General features: G+C 36.1%; 1 protein-coding gene across 1 annotated transcript in view; it reads right to left on the bottom strand.

The window, feature by feature from the left end:
- Nucleotides 1-15,546, bottom strand: part of ush2a (Usher syndrome 2A (autosomal recessive, mild)) — a 202,054-nt gene that overhangs the window by 150,575 nt on the left and 35,933 nt on the right. Inside the window, exons 14-20 of the mRNA XM_026263516.1 lie at nt 15,173-15,356; nt 13,021-13,184; nt 11,769-11,927; nt 9,579-10,076; nt 7,904-8,182; nt 6,650-6,819; nt 5,035-5,179 (exon numbers count right to left, since the gene is read on the bottom strand). Coding sequence (XP_026119301.1) covers nt 5,035-5,179; nt 6,650-6,819; nt 7,904-8,182; nt 9,579-10,076; nt 11,769-11,927; nt 13,021-13,184; nt 15,173-15,356 — 1,599 coding nt within the window. The remainder of the gene's footprint in view (nt 1-5,034; nt 5,180-6,649; nt 6,820-7,903; nt 8,183-9,578; nt 10,077-11,768; nt 11,928-13,020; nt 13,185-15,172; nt 15,357-15,546) is intronic.

Raw genomic sequence — 15,546 nt, 5'->3', positions numbered from 1 at the left:
AACAAATATTGCCTTAAATAATGTGAAATTAAAGACAAAATCTGAAACAAACTGTTTATTTTGACTACTGTGTTCTATATCAATGAGAAATATACATTTACAGATGAACCGTTCTGCTATGAAGTTGGTGAGTGGGTATAGAAAAGAATCACCACCTTTTAAAACAATCACATTTTATTTTACAGCCTGATATGAAGACGTTCACAGTTTTTGTTTTATCCAGCTGTATTTACTCAGTGCAGCTTATAACATCGAAACGAAACATACACCAACTAGGTCAAAAAAAAAAAAAAAAAAAAAAAAATTTCACCGAGTTGGAAAAAGGACCACCCCCTCGTATCAGTATTTCATCAAACCACCTTTTGCTTTAATTACAGCCTATAGTCTGTTGGTATATGTCTCTATTAACTTAGCACATCTAGACATTGCAATATTTGCCCACTCTTAAGTTCGGTTAAATTTGCTGGTGACCGTTTGTGGACTGCAGTTTTCAAGTCTGCGCTCTGACTAGGCCATGCAAGGACATTCAACTTTTTTACGAACGATTGTGTGGTCAGTTTTGCTGTGTGCTTTGAGGCATTGTCATGTTGGAAGGTAAGCCTTCTTCCTATTGACAACTTTCTGGCAGAGGGCAGCAGATTCTCCTCAAGAATTTGATGGTCTTTTTCAATGACCACTCTTTGTCATAAATTCCTGCAACTGCTTCAGAGTTGCTGTAGGCCTCTTGGTTGCCTCTCTGACCAGTTTCCTCCTGGTTCTTTCATCCAGTTTGGAGTGACGTTCTGATCCAGGGATGGTCTGTGTTGTGCCAAATACCTTCCACTTCTTGAAAATAGACTTCACTGTGCTTCTAATCATTGATTAAGTCTTTAAACATTTCTGTATCCTTCTCCTGACTTGTGCCTGAACTTGTGCCTGACCACAACTTTATCCCGGAGTTCTTTTGACAGTGCCTTGCCACCCCAAGGACTAAAATGTTCCAAGAAAGCTCTTTTCATGCTGAGCTGATCAAACTGATCACGGCTGATCGCATCTGAAAGTCAAATGGCTTTGTGTGCCATTGAGAATATGAGTAGCTACACCTGATTAAGTTTACGATTAATTTTTAGGAGAGGGGTGATCCTTTTTCCAGCTCAGTGATTCTTTTTTTGTTTTGTTTTTGTTACATCTTTCATCTGGATGCTATAAGTTACACTGAGTAAATGCAGCTGGATAAAACAAAAACTGTGTCCGTCTTTATTTCAAGCTGCAAAGCAACAAAATGTGATTATTTTTAAGAAGGGGTGATGCTTTTCTATTCTCACTGTATAAATAACTTAAGTGTCTTGTTCATTTGAGTGGTGTGCTATTTTAAAGCAATTTGATGTCATTCCACTCAGAGAAAGCAGATGCTGACTTCTCAGTTTGAACAGATGGTAATTCTGTCTAATAGTGCATTGATGTAATAGTGATGTGCATTGTGTATACAGACAGTCATAAAACGGAGGTAAGGCTCAAATAAATTGCAATCATCAACATTAAATCCTGGCAGAGAAGTGGGTGAAAACAAGGCTTGAGGGAGACATAGTCTTGAGTGGTCCAGACAACAGGTTGTGCTGTGTTAGTCAGCGTGCTGTTTGTTCAGACATACAGGAGGTGTGCAAGGGCATTAAAGGTACAAGATATTGTAAGATATTTGCAGTAAAATATCCAAAAACTACTAGGCTAGTGTTATATATTTTGTCCAGCTGATAACTAACAATATCTCTCATTTATTGAACATAATTTCCGTTTACCGTCTGCCGCTGGTTCTGTTGACAAGGACAGCTTCCGTAAAGGTAAGCGTATGGGCTAACCAAACGACCCAAGAAAAGTTTAGGACAATATCAATATCGGTGTTGCATTTTCTAAATGGAGAGAGCTTCGCGAAAAAACTTCAACTAGAAAGAGATGCAGATCTCGCTAGTGCTTTACTCGACAGGTAAGTTGTTTTGATCCGTATCTTTACAGAAAACGTATGCTATTATAACGGTCAACAAGATTAGTATTATGGTGCATACATGGCAAATGCAGGGTCATCGCGTCTCTAGACCCATGCGAGGAAGTGTCTGATCCATAGTCTGTTCACGTCTTTGCATTGACTTTGTATGTAATCTACTCGCGCAAATCGTTGAACTCGCGGTTGCTATGTATGCCAATTATTGTGTTAGAAGACAACAAATCCCATCATTCCACGCTTCCTCTTAGCATCTTCAAACCACGCGATTGTTATTGTTTTGGTAGTGCGCCTTTTAGTGGCAGGTCCTACAACATGTACCTTTAAGAGCAGCTTGTGTGGAAGCAGAATTGTAATGAATTACAAATTTATCTTAAGTGGTCATAAAATGAGCTTTCATATGAAAAAAAAAAAAAAAAAAAAGCAGCACAATTGTATTAAAACACACACATACAATGAAACGGAAGCACAATTCCATTCAAACATCAACAAAAATCAAAGCAAATATTTATGTCCTTAAGTATAACAACTGATACCCTATGCTGACGAAAACACTTCAGTAATAACCATATAAATGGAAGCAAAGCATTAAAACTCTCCAACCATGTAGAAGAGCCGATGACATCGGCAGCTCCATCGGCTGCAGCATTCTGAGCTGACCATATGTTACAGCGGCGCTGCAAGCCTGACCGATTCATGCCCATCACATTCCACTCTATCAATTAAAGGCCCTTGAAGGCTGCATGATTTGTGCCCCTGTTATTAAACCCTGCTAATTCATCCTACTTACATATTCCTTATAAATCTCCGGGAGTGTGCAGTGATTCATGGCAATCGGGGAGAGCGCTACGGCACATTTTTCTCCTTGTAATTAACAGTAAATTGTTTTTACTGCCGCACAATGAATTTCTCAGCTTGGGCCACAAATGAAGTAGTACCAAACGGAGTGAAGAATCCTGACTGAGGGGTTGGTTTAACTCATTAAGTCATCACGTGAGCTGATGTATAGGCAAAATAAAGGCAAAGGAGAAAAACTGAAGTGGGAAATGAGGCTGGGCATTGTCAGGATGTATATTGCCATCCTGTACAATTAAGAAAAGGACAAATCTCCAAAGGCTAGCTGAGAATACATATACAGGGTAAGATGAGCCAGTTTCATGTATTTTATAAATCATATTCTAATACAAGGGTTTTTAACTGCCTAATACAAGATTTTGCATAACGCAGTGGTTCCCAACCTTTTTCAACTCACTGCCCATACAGCCAAACACATATGTTTGCACGGCCCACTGCAAAAGAAAAAACGAACTCACCCCACTATTGTTGGATTAATAACTTAGTACTCAGAAGCTAGATTGTTAACTGTATTAATTGAATAAACTACGGCTGTGCGATATGGGCAAAAAAATAAAATAAAATAAAAAATAAAAAACCTATGCGATTTCTTTGATCAATTTTGCGTTTTTTATTTCAATTATGATTTTTCCAAAGAGAGCTCGAATAGTGAAAGCATATTTACAGTTTAATATTTATTTTTTGTTATTTAATTATATATATGAAATTATGTTATGACTTAGACATTTTTACATACATTAACAATATTATTATTTCTTTTAAAAGTAATTGGCGGCCCACCTGCAATACCATCGAAAACCACTGGCCTAACGTTTAATCTATGTGTTATGCTGCAGGATGCTTGTAAATGCACACTATTTATGCATTTACAAATTCAGTAATTCAATTCAGTTTATATCACCTATCATTGCTAAACATATGAAGTTGACTGTAATACTGATAAGCGTTTGATCTTAAAGGGTTAGTTCATCCAAAAATGAAAATTATGTCATTAATGTCTCACCTTTGTGTCGTTCCAAACCTGTAAGACCTCCGTTCATCTTCGGAACACTGTTTAAGATATTTTAGATTTAGTCAGAGAGCTTTCTGTCCCTCCCTTGAAAGTGTATGTACGGTATACTGTCCATGTCCAGAAAGCTAAGAAAAACATCTTCAAAGTAGTCCATGTGACATTAGAGGGTCAGTTAGAATTTGTTGAAGCATCGAAAATACATTTTTTAACATTGTCTCCTCTTCCAGGTCTGTTGTGAGTGTGACTGCTGTGACAGTTGACGTATGACACTGCTGACTTATAATTTAATTTTTTGGGTGAACTAACCCTTAAGAACTGTTTTTAAACAATGTATTTTGTACATTTTTGTTACTGTGTAAAATCTGGATCCTCAAAGCAAAAAATTGAATTATATTTTATATATGAGTAAAAGATAAAATCTATAGACACTATATAAAAGGTGGCAGCAAGAGTGAGAAAAAAAGAGCCAGAAAGAGAAAAAAAAACAGACAGAGAGAAAGAAAAAAAGCCTGATAAAAAATAAAATGGTGTTCTTGATGAAACACTTGCAGAAATTGGGCAAGGAATGAACCTTCCTTTCTCTGACTGGATGGCTGTTCAAAATTCATCAATTTTAAAGTAAGAAAATAATAGCGATAACCTGAGAGTGAATCTAAAATAGCTTTAGTTTGTATTCCTTTGAGATAAAATACTTCCTCTCTCAATTGAGAGCAGGGCAGACCATATGTGCTCCAGTTCACTGATGGGTTTACATACACAATTAAAGGTGGTCTGTCCCGGCCTTCACTGAGGGAGACCTATTCAACAAACTGACTATGAGCAATGACAGACACTTTCCATTAAAAGCACTTCATTAATATTAACATAAGAATTAACACCTTTTCAGATTTTTCTCCTTTTAACGACAACATATATCAGAGGACTCAAAGCGTAATTGGATGTTGAGCGCTCACACACACATACTGTGTGTGTACACCATTATAAACCGTTAATTTTTTTAAAGTAGAACAGTTGAGATTAGTTCATATAGTCTTGTATCAGGGGGGATGTAGCATTGCTGAAAGATCATTTTAAATCAAACAGTCAACATCTGAACATAAATAAGAATGAAGGAAATCCGCTGCAAAGATTCAGAACGGAGACCTGTGACCTGTATGGTACACCAGATGAAGATTATAGGAATGGTACTGACCGGAAGGCAGAGTCCGGCCTGATGCAGGTGGACTGCTCACACAGCCCTGTCTGTTGCACACAGTTACAGTAAAACTGTACTCCTCATAGGCCTTCAGTCCTCCTGCTGTGTAACTCCGCTCCTGTGCTGATCCACTGTACAGCACCTTAAACATACAAACACACATACAACACTGAGTATAGTTTCAAATATATAGAAATAGATATAGATAAACACAGCACTAACATTTGCAAGCACACAATTACACACTTACTGTAAAAATGACCTGAAACAGTATTTAGGCACTTAAACGAAGACCCAACGTCTATTTGTTAACATTTCAACCATGGTGCTCAATGAAATACTTCAGAGAGTTCATGTAATGTGCTTTTATTGTTTTACACCATAAATCATTATAATTCATACTGTAGTTTCACTTCCAAAAAAACTATACATTTGATTATATTTTACGTATAATGTGATGAATTACATAAAATGTGATGTTAAATCAATTTACAATTTTACATATTCTGACTTTAGCATTTCCATAGCATTTTTCCTTTAAAATGTATTTGTTTTTAGGTAAGCTATTTATTTAAAAGGACAAACTTTTGAGTGGTGATGTACAGTACAAGCATTGGTGAATATACTGTTTGCACCTTTTCACTGACATTTTATCAGAATAAACTATAAGACACCGTTTGAAACATCAGTTTGCTAAATAAATTGGTTTTCCCAATTGTCCAAAGTAAATAGAGGAAGAATCTAGAAAAGCATGTTTGATTATTTCCTCATATTGCTCAGCTGTATAATAAGGCAGAATAACCCAATGTAGCATTTAGAAAAGATGTTTTGAAAACAGCGGAATAGTACTTAGTACATGCAAGGATCATCATACCTATCATACCAATGGGAGTTCTTACAACCGCTAATAAGAAGTAGACATGTAGACATGCACTGCACAGAACACACTTTCAGAACTTTCAATACCTGCCTGACCTGACATATTTATTAAAAACGTTCATATCTGCAGGTTACTGACTGAAAACATCACCAATGCTAACATACACTTATCCAACTAATTAAAATCTAAGATAATGAAATCCAATTAAAAAGAGGATTGTTCAGGAAAAGTAATAAAAAAAAAAAACATCCTTGAAACATTTGCCACAAAGACAGGAAAGACGATCCTGATATGGAAAACAGTGCTTTAAATACAGACTAAGTTGGGGGAGATGGCACTACTTTAACCTTTAAAGGTTTGCTACCCGAACGAAGAAAAAAACACAACAAAGATTCACATGAGTAATAGAGGAGACCTTTTTGGACAGTTTAGCCCACGCCACATGCATACTGGGACACAAGGCACAAGTTATGAAAATATAAATCTGGAAAAAAAATGAAGGTTACTGGGGACAAAAAAATACCCCCTTTTCATTTCAGTGGAAACATATTAATGAAAGTGAGAAAAAAAGTTGAAAAACTGGAGCAATAGGAAGTCTTCTGTGTGATGCATGAAGCAAAGAACAAGACAATATAGCCACAGATGCTTCAAAGCTGTGCGCCAACACAGAATTGATTCTGGCAGTGGCCCTTTTCTATCAAGAAAAAAAGTTGAATGTGCTGAAATGGATACCTGTGTTACTATAGGTGGAGCATATGGGTTGGACATTTGTTCTTGGTAAAGGTTGACTCTGTACTCAGTCACTTCGCCCCTGACGTCTTTGTCCTGTGGCATCTCCCAGCTCACTCTGAGTGAGGACGAGGACACAGGGGACACGTGAGGAGGGGGCATGTACTCGGGCACTGTGGAGCAGCACAAATAATTCATCAAAACAACAAATCCTTTTCAGAATTTCAGAATTTTTGTCTTGTTATCCAGCAAATGAATCCATTGGAGATAAGAATTTTATTTATGTAGAGAATATTGCAATTAGGTTTCTTAATTTAGTTTTTAGTCTTTTTTTTTACCTAACAAGAACTAATAAACAAATAAATAATAATAGTTGAGATATATATATATATATATATATATATATATATATATATATTTATTACCCTAACCAGCTACTATACAAAATGGAAAAAGAAAATTACAAACAAACAAATAAACATGGGAAAAATACTGATAAAATATAATTACATTTTTTTCATTTAGGATAAAAGCACAATGTATACATCTTAATTTCTTTATTTCTAAACTGACAAACTGATTCTACAGAGCTCTACACTGACTTCTTTCAAACAGCTGTTGGGTTGTCCTCTTAACACAACCTTTGACAGGTGAAATCCGCAAGCTCAAGTGCATCTCGTCAAACGAAAACATGGCGAGAAATAAAAACAGTAAACTACATCTCCCTCCATGTGTCAAAACATAGAGAGGAAGTTGACAGAAACACTAAATGGAACTTCAGCTGTCTTCTCTTTAAATGAAATAGAAAGCCTGGGTAAGCTCCTTCCTGTGAAGCACTTGTGGTGAAAATTTATCCCACATAAACAATCCCTCACATGTTTATGCTAATTCCCAGTTTCCGTTTTTCAGGAACTGTCATTCTACGCCGTAACACTAACCACCGATTCTTTGTCTGCTTAATAAGCATCTCCTCAAAATCAATTCTCCAGGACTCCCATCTAAATAAAGACAGAAGATACAGCATTTTTTCTGTGGAATGGAGCTGCATTTGTGGACTATGAAATGCAATACTTGTTTATTTCAAATTGTTTTGAATGTTGTTCTAGATAATTTGCAACCAAACCAAAGTGATTTTTAAAATTGAATACAAAGTTTTGTAGAATTTTATCGTTACGATCAGCATAGCTTGTAAAAAAAGAAAAAAGAAAAAAACCTTTAAATGGTTTTCTTTGATAATACTAAGTTAGTTCAACTGACCTCCTTCTGCAGTTCGGCCCATGGCCCACTCTGACAGGGTACTGCCGGCCATGTTAACTGTGAGCACTCTGAAGCGGTAGGTGGAAAAGGATTCTAGATTGGACACAACCGTACTGTTCTCAGGTGGGTTTAGAGCGTTCTCATTGGCCGAGCTCAACGACCGCCGCGGGTTCTGCCATCCACTACTGAGGAAAACTCTTTGCTCTGGACCGTAACTGGTGGCGTTTCTCTGCGACTCATTCTGCAGCTGCATAAAAAGCTCATACCTGATAATTATGCCTGGAGAGAGAAAGAAAGAGATGCATGAGACATACATTTGCCAATACCTTCTTCCGCAATTCCGTATTAAGCCTCATACAGAAGCAGATGATATTGAGCTGTAAGACTGGCCATTGACAATACACAATTACAGCTTATGCATGAAATTATTTAGAAAAGAGAGGCAGAAAGAGAGAATCAGATAGACACAATTAAACGGAGAGGAAATTCATTGAGAGAATCCTCTAAGGGCACTTTATAATGGTCCATGTTAATGAGCTAATTTGGCATAAAGCATGATAACTGGCATTAAAAGTCATTGATATACAGAGGGCTACTTTGCGACGCTCTCAATGGCGCGAGGCACAATACATAATTGTATGCAGCAATCAACTGTTTTAAATGTGAAATGTTTCTTTGCGGTGCGCAGCTCCTTCAGTTTATATTGCGAAATGAAGCGTGAACTGAGCCTTAATCAAGCCTCTTGGTTGTAGATTAAGGTTCGGGAGGAATTAATTTTCATCCCGGCTGAGATCAAATGGCATCTCTATTATAGTATTTCTCATTATTGTAATGATCCTGCTGGAGACAGCTAAAAAGGAAGATACAGCAGAGTGGAAGAGCATTTCATCTCTGCCGTATGCATTTAAGAATCTCTGTTAAATAAAATCATGTCGGACAATATTACTACTCCCTCCAAATAAAAAATGCGAGATAAATTTGGGGACTGATCAGAATATTTAAATAAAAAAGACAACGTTACTTTCAACAAGTTAACATCCTAGTACAGTATCAGCATGGAGTTAGGAAGTCAAAAGCTGATTATTTTAATTTATTTAAGTTCTTTCAGCTTATTAGATCTGTGGTAAGACAAAAACTGATACAAAATGGAAAAAATGACCACAAAAATATGTAAAAATCTGGGGTAGCTATCACTACAAGAACATATACCCTATTAATATTTTAAACGGTTTGGATATTCCGGTGGTTCCTCATCAAACAAGGGAGTCGCAGGATTACTTAAAATTATTTAATTAAAATGTAAAAAAGAAAAAAGAAAAAAAGAATTATGTGTAAATTGAATATTGATCTCTTTTTTATTTTCTCCTCCAAGACTATTGTGTTATTAAAGTACAAAATGTTCTTAAAACCTATGGAATGAAAAATAAATGTTATCAGTTAATTTAACATATTGACTATATCCAGTTTCAAAAAAAGTTTGAAAACATACTACAGCAGCACATACCAAGATATTTAGAATATTATCATAGCTTACATGAGTGGCCCAAAGATATTGTGTTAGATTTCATTATCTTTTTTCAAAGTGTCCCTAGCAAAAATATAATCTAAAATAGCAAAAAATGTTATCAATATAATGTATATATTTTTTTTTGTTAAATGAAAAATGTGTCAATACCATTAGGTAACACTGGCGGTTCCCAGTCCACTTGGAGTTGAGAGGCCCCTAAGGTTGTGATTGCGGGTGCAGGCTGCTGCTGAGGAGGTATTTGAGCGGTAAGTATGATCAGATTCTCGCTGCGAGCGCAGCCTCCGTTAGTGCAAGCCTGCAGACTGAAGTTGTATCCAGTGAAAGGTTGCAGCTCCTCAGCGGTAGCCTCTGTTTGAAGTCCTGTGTAGTGGATCCTCTCTTCTCCAGTCAGATCCTGTATCGAGCTCAAGGTAAAGCTCTCCACTGGACCAGTGGTGTTCAAAGGCTCTGTCCAGTTAAAGGAGGCGCTGGTGGGCTTGGCTCGACCCACAAGGGATAATTGGAGTTCCTCTTGCTCAGGTACACCAGACAGGGTGCGTAAGCTGACCGTGGCACTGCTGGTGTTAGCACGGATATTGCTTGTGATGAGCTGGTAAGAATATGTCGTGTAAGGAGACAAATCAGCATCTGTGTAATGCATAGTTCCTGTATGAGAAAGAGAACAACAAAGTTATCAAACGAATTGTGCTAATGATGACAATATGTTAATTGTCAATTAAATAACAATAATGTTCAAAATTTGGAGGTCAGTAAAATTTAAAAAATATATATATTTATTCTCACTAAAGTTGCATTTATTTGAAAAAAATAAATAATACAGTAAAAAATAATATTGTGTAAAAATATTACAATAAAAAAAACAGTTTAAATGTTTTAAAATGCAATTCATTCTCACTGTAATATGCTGAGTTGATGCTCATGAAACATTTATTTTTATTATCAATGTTGAAAAAAGCTGATGCTTAATATTTTGTGGAAACTACTTTTTCAGGATCCATTGATGAATACTTCAAACAAACAATTATTTGTAACAGAAATTTTTGAAATGTCTATACTCTCACTTTTGAATTTAATGCATTCTTGCTGAATATTAATTTTATATTCAATTTAAGGTATTCATTTTAATTTAAACCACAACCAGTGTATGTGTAGTGTATGTTCACAAAATAATAACAATAATAAAATAAAAACTTTTAATGCTCATGTGCCACATTCTTAGAAATGTACTCTTTGCAGGGGCGTCATGCACTCATTATTTTTGAGGGGGCACAAGTTTGGGGGGGGGGGGGGGGTCATCATGTGACACCTACATTAGCACTTATGTTTTATTAATTAATTTTATTTATTTATTTATCATGAAATATCTTGATTCTCACCTTTATAGATTATGTTGATCTATGATGGTCAAAGTAACCAAATATTGTAATCTATTAACTATGCATAAAAACCTGTCTGTTTACTTAATTAACAGATATGAGTGTCATGCCATAACATATACAACTTTTTAATACGACTTTATATTTTATATTTTATGTGTTTAATTTAGTTTATATTTAATGTGAATTTAACTTTGACAGTTAATGTAAATAAAAGCATTTAAATTAGGCTACTAATCATAACACTTTAATTGTACGGAAAGATAGCAAAGAACATTTACATTATCAAAGAACCTTTTGACAGTCTAGTTAGAGCACTCCCAAAAATTCGTATTAAAATCACTGAAGCTGTTTGAACGCAGATCAGAATTGAGCAGAGGATGATATGACTCGCTGAACGTTTTCTTTTTAAATATAGAAAATATTGATCGCTATTTTTTGTCTTTGGGAAGTTGCATTCAAAATCCACTTGGCTCACAAATGGGCATGACGCCTCTGACTCTTTGTATTTATGTTTATTATTGTATAGTTTTGAAAAACTTTCATACGTTTATTTTCTCAAGTTTCAGTTTAATTACTTTTTTTTATGTCATGAGGTGTCATCAAGTAATAAGTAATTTCTCCACACTTTAAAAGTGAGTGTACACATTTTTGTCATAATTTTTAAATATGTAATTTCTTTTAAAAAAATATCATTAATAAAAAAATAAAAAAAATCATTATGTTTTTTGGGAATTGCACCACATGATATTTTTCAGCTTGGACTAATCTTTCCTTCTTATAAAAAAGTCAAATTTACACAGTAATATGGGTCTGCGTGACTCATTTCTATGACATCATTTCTTCCACCACTATTATTATGTCGCATTGTTTAGGACATCATAGTTTCATTTAATTCCAGAACCCAATCATATTTTATATACTCAGACAAAGATATTATGGATGCACCATAAACACTAACCAAATGGGTGCTGGCTGTGGCTGATGTGGATGATCTCTGAGTTTCGAAGCAGTGTGTACATCAGTTCATTACTGTTGGGGGAGTCAGGGGCTCTCCAGGTCAAATCTATAGCCGTGGAGTTCAGAACCTGGCCAAGAGGAGGAGGCTGCTGTTGGGGATCTGAACAGGAGAGGGAGAGTGTAAGCCGATACATATTGATAATAAATCTGCATTGCGAAACAGAATTAAAGAGGTGGAAGACACAAGGTTAAAGATTCAAAGCTGCAAGCTAACAAGGAAACTGTACTATGGATATACTAGAGCAACAATCATTTGTTACATGTAAAACATGCTAACTTAATAAAAAAAAACACTGAACTGGAGGGGTACATTAGGGTTTTTAAGAGTCTCTATGAGGTTAAGTGCTGTATGTTCTAAACACATACAAACCCATAAACAGGTCACCTTACAGAAAAAATGCTAAATGTTTATAACGTAGATATGCAACTGAACCCAGGAATGGCATAAGATCATGAGAAAGATATACATCTATATTAAAATGAAATGCTCAGCTAAAACATAATGATGCAACATGATTAAATTTGAGTGTCAGCTCCTGGGCAAGTATTTTGAATAAAGGATGTAATAAATTCCACAGTCCAGCGTAAATACCACAGCAATTGAGTGACGCCGGTGAGTTCTGACCTTAGGTATGCCTCTCTTGCAATAAACTTACAAAGCAATTTGACTATATTGGGAAAATCTGCATTTAAATTAAAGTTACTACAATAAAGTGATGTGATGTGATCTACAAGAGGCGTTTTCCTGTTTTCGAGCCAAATGAAGCATTCAAATAAAGCTCCTCAAAATTATATGATTTCATTTTTCTTTTCTATGTTAAAATATTTCCTAATGAAACTGAAGGCTGTGATACATCAAGGTGCTTGTCTTTTTATAAGCTGATAATCTTTCATTTATGCCAAATTTTGATATCATGGAATCAGGCTGATAAATACATTTACATTATACTTCAATTTAGTCATTTAGCAGATGCTTTTATCCAAAGCAATTATAAATGGAGACAATAGAAGCAATCAAAACCAACAAAAGGGCAATAATATGTCTATATATATATATATATATATATATATATATATATATATATATATATATATATATAAATGAAATATAAATAAAATGCTGTAATAAAAATAAAAGCTAATTAAAATATATAAAATAATGTTACTATTCATACATATATATTGATTCAAACCTTTACTGCAGCCCAGGTAGTTGTTTGGATCCATGTGACTGGCTCCCTCCACACAGATGTCACATTTATCTCCAGTCACATACAGTTTGCACAAACACTGCCCCGTCTCTGGGTGGCACGTGCCATTGAATCCCCCGACAGGATCACATCCACAAGGCTCACACCTAGACACATGCAGATCACAAGAGACACGAAAACCATTTTAATAAGATAAAAACAGTATCAGTTCTTGTGACATTGTCCATGTCTTTAGAGTACATGAAATTAGGTAATTAACCAAAAGTAACAAGTCCCGTTCTATTTATAAAAAGCTGTGAACCTTTCTGACTGGCTAAGATGCGAAGAGTTTCAAATATTGAATGTATACGTGCGTGTGTTACTGTTAAGGATGGCGGGGAGGGGCACTTTGACTAAATGGAGGCATTTACAGATAAACCTGTCAGTAACACATTTGGGAAGGGTGTAAGGGATGGAGGAGGAAATGCCCTGAGGGGCCAGCAGTGGGTGATGTGGGGGCCGAACACCTGACACCCTCGAAAACAGCTGATAAAAGCCATAGACTCTTAATGAGCTGAAAATTTGTTCTGTCAACTAGAGGGGCGTTTTGGGCTAAGCCACCCGTTTCCCAATGTGGTTCGACCTTGACTCCTCGGAAAGACACAGGACTTTTTTTTCTCTTCGTCATGCAAAAAGGAAGCCAACTGTGTTATCAAATTCTGTGATCAGTACCAATATTGCTAAGTCCCACATGTTTACATTCTCCATATTTGAAATATTCCTATAGCTTGCAGCTATCAAAGTAAATGACTCCAGATTGCGCCTCAATGTTTGTCTAGAACAGGTGTTGCAAATAGAGCTGGAAAGTTTGCCGACAATGAATTAAACAAGTGACTAGCAACAGAAAAAAAAACAACCTTAAATAGATATGATTATGACCTATACTTCTGTAAAATGAAACTTGCTTTCTCCACCCAATGTTAAATGATTAGCCAAGCACCCCTTTCCATGTAGCCTATGCCTGTCATTTGCTATGATGGCTAATCTTCCCTAACCATATTGTGGGTTTTTAACTATTAGGTGGTCCGCAGTGAACGACCCAATATAAGAAAACAAAATAAGATGCATCGTCTTATTGATTCCGGGGCAGACAAATGAGTTTATAATATTTAGATAAAGAAATCTTTATTGTGTAGGATCTCATGATGCAGTTCAAGCTTCCCCTCTAATTAGTTTAAATAGTTCATTTTTCATCCTTACTGGGTGAACGAGTGCAGCTGAATGGATTGTGTATGCAGTGATCTATCAAAACTCATATGGATTAACAATTTGTGATGTCCAGTAGCACTGTTGTTGATGCATTGAAAACACACGCTCATGCTATTTGCATCTCAGCAGCCAACAATTAATGCTCTCCCTGCCTACTGCGCATCTCAATATAATTTTTTTTTTGAGGGGGGGAATGCTTAAAAGGTAAACAGTGGTTGACATGGGAAGCGTTGATGACATCCCCCACTGTATATTTTATTCACCCAGCGTGGCTGGAGTAGTTAAATATTTCATGCAGGCCTTCAGGAAGGTCATTCAATGAGACTTCAACCAAACCAAGACTTAAATATAAAAATCATCAAAAGAAAATCTGCCGTGTGTAGGAAAGGGGGGAAAGAAGAAAAGAAAAATAATTATCCCATCCACTGACTCCTGAGAATGCCAAGTTTTCCATCCCCAACTTAGGCCATATGTTCAAGCTGGGGAGCTGCTTTGGAGTATATCATTAAGACAGCTAACATATGATGTATTTACAACCTAATTGATGTATCCACAAATCAACTATGCAGAGAGTATTAAAATGCAGCCTTGTTTAGAGGCGGGAGACTTTAATGGCTAATTTGACCTTTTTTGGCTCTGTCTGAACCCGTGGGCCAGTAAGCAGCTAACTGGCTCAAATCACCATGAAAAGTGATGAGCATGATTTTTTAATTGGGCTTTATTCACTAGTGTTCAGTCTCGGTGATGGGAGGGAGGTCTGGAGTAATTTTCGACTGTGATTTACACTGTTCTTTTTTACTTGATGATATATCTTGCTGAATGGTTATAAATAAAAACGTCTTTCTTGAACATGTGAGAGATAGAGGTGTTAGACTATAGCACTGACCTGCCAACACTTGTATTAAAGCCAAAGAAGAGATCCTGGCACTGATCACATCTGCGACCGGTCAGTGATGCGTGAGCACACACACACTGCCCTGAGTGGGCAGCACACACCTGCCCCACCGCTCCAACCGAGTGACATTCACACACTTCACACTCGCTGAGCCCCGCCTCAGACAGGAAGAAACCTGCAATGACACATGATGCGAGGAAACACAAACAGACTCATTATGCATTTTATTGTTAGCCCTCTGATTTACTTCCTCTTTTGCTATTACCACAATAAATAAATAAATAAATAAATAAATAAAGTAAAATAAAATAAATCAATCCCTTAAAATTTTAAATAAGTATTTTAGCATACCTTTAAAAAGGATT

Source organism: Carassius auratus, unplaced genomic scaffold (genome assembly GCF_003368295.1).
Source record: "Carassius auratus strain Wakin unplaced genomic scaffold, ASM336829v1 scaf_tig00216558, whole genome shotgun sequence".
NCBI classification, from domain to species: Eukaryota; Metazoa; Chordata; class Actinopteri; order Cypriniformes; family Cyprinidae; genus Carassius; species Carassius auratus.
Note: the sequence above shows the minus strand (reverse complement) of the source record. Positions and strands in the feature narration are given on the sequence as shown.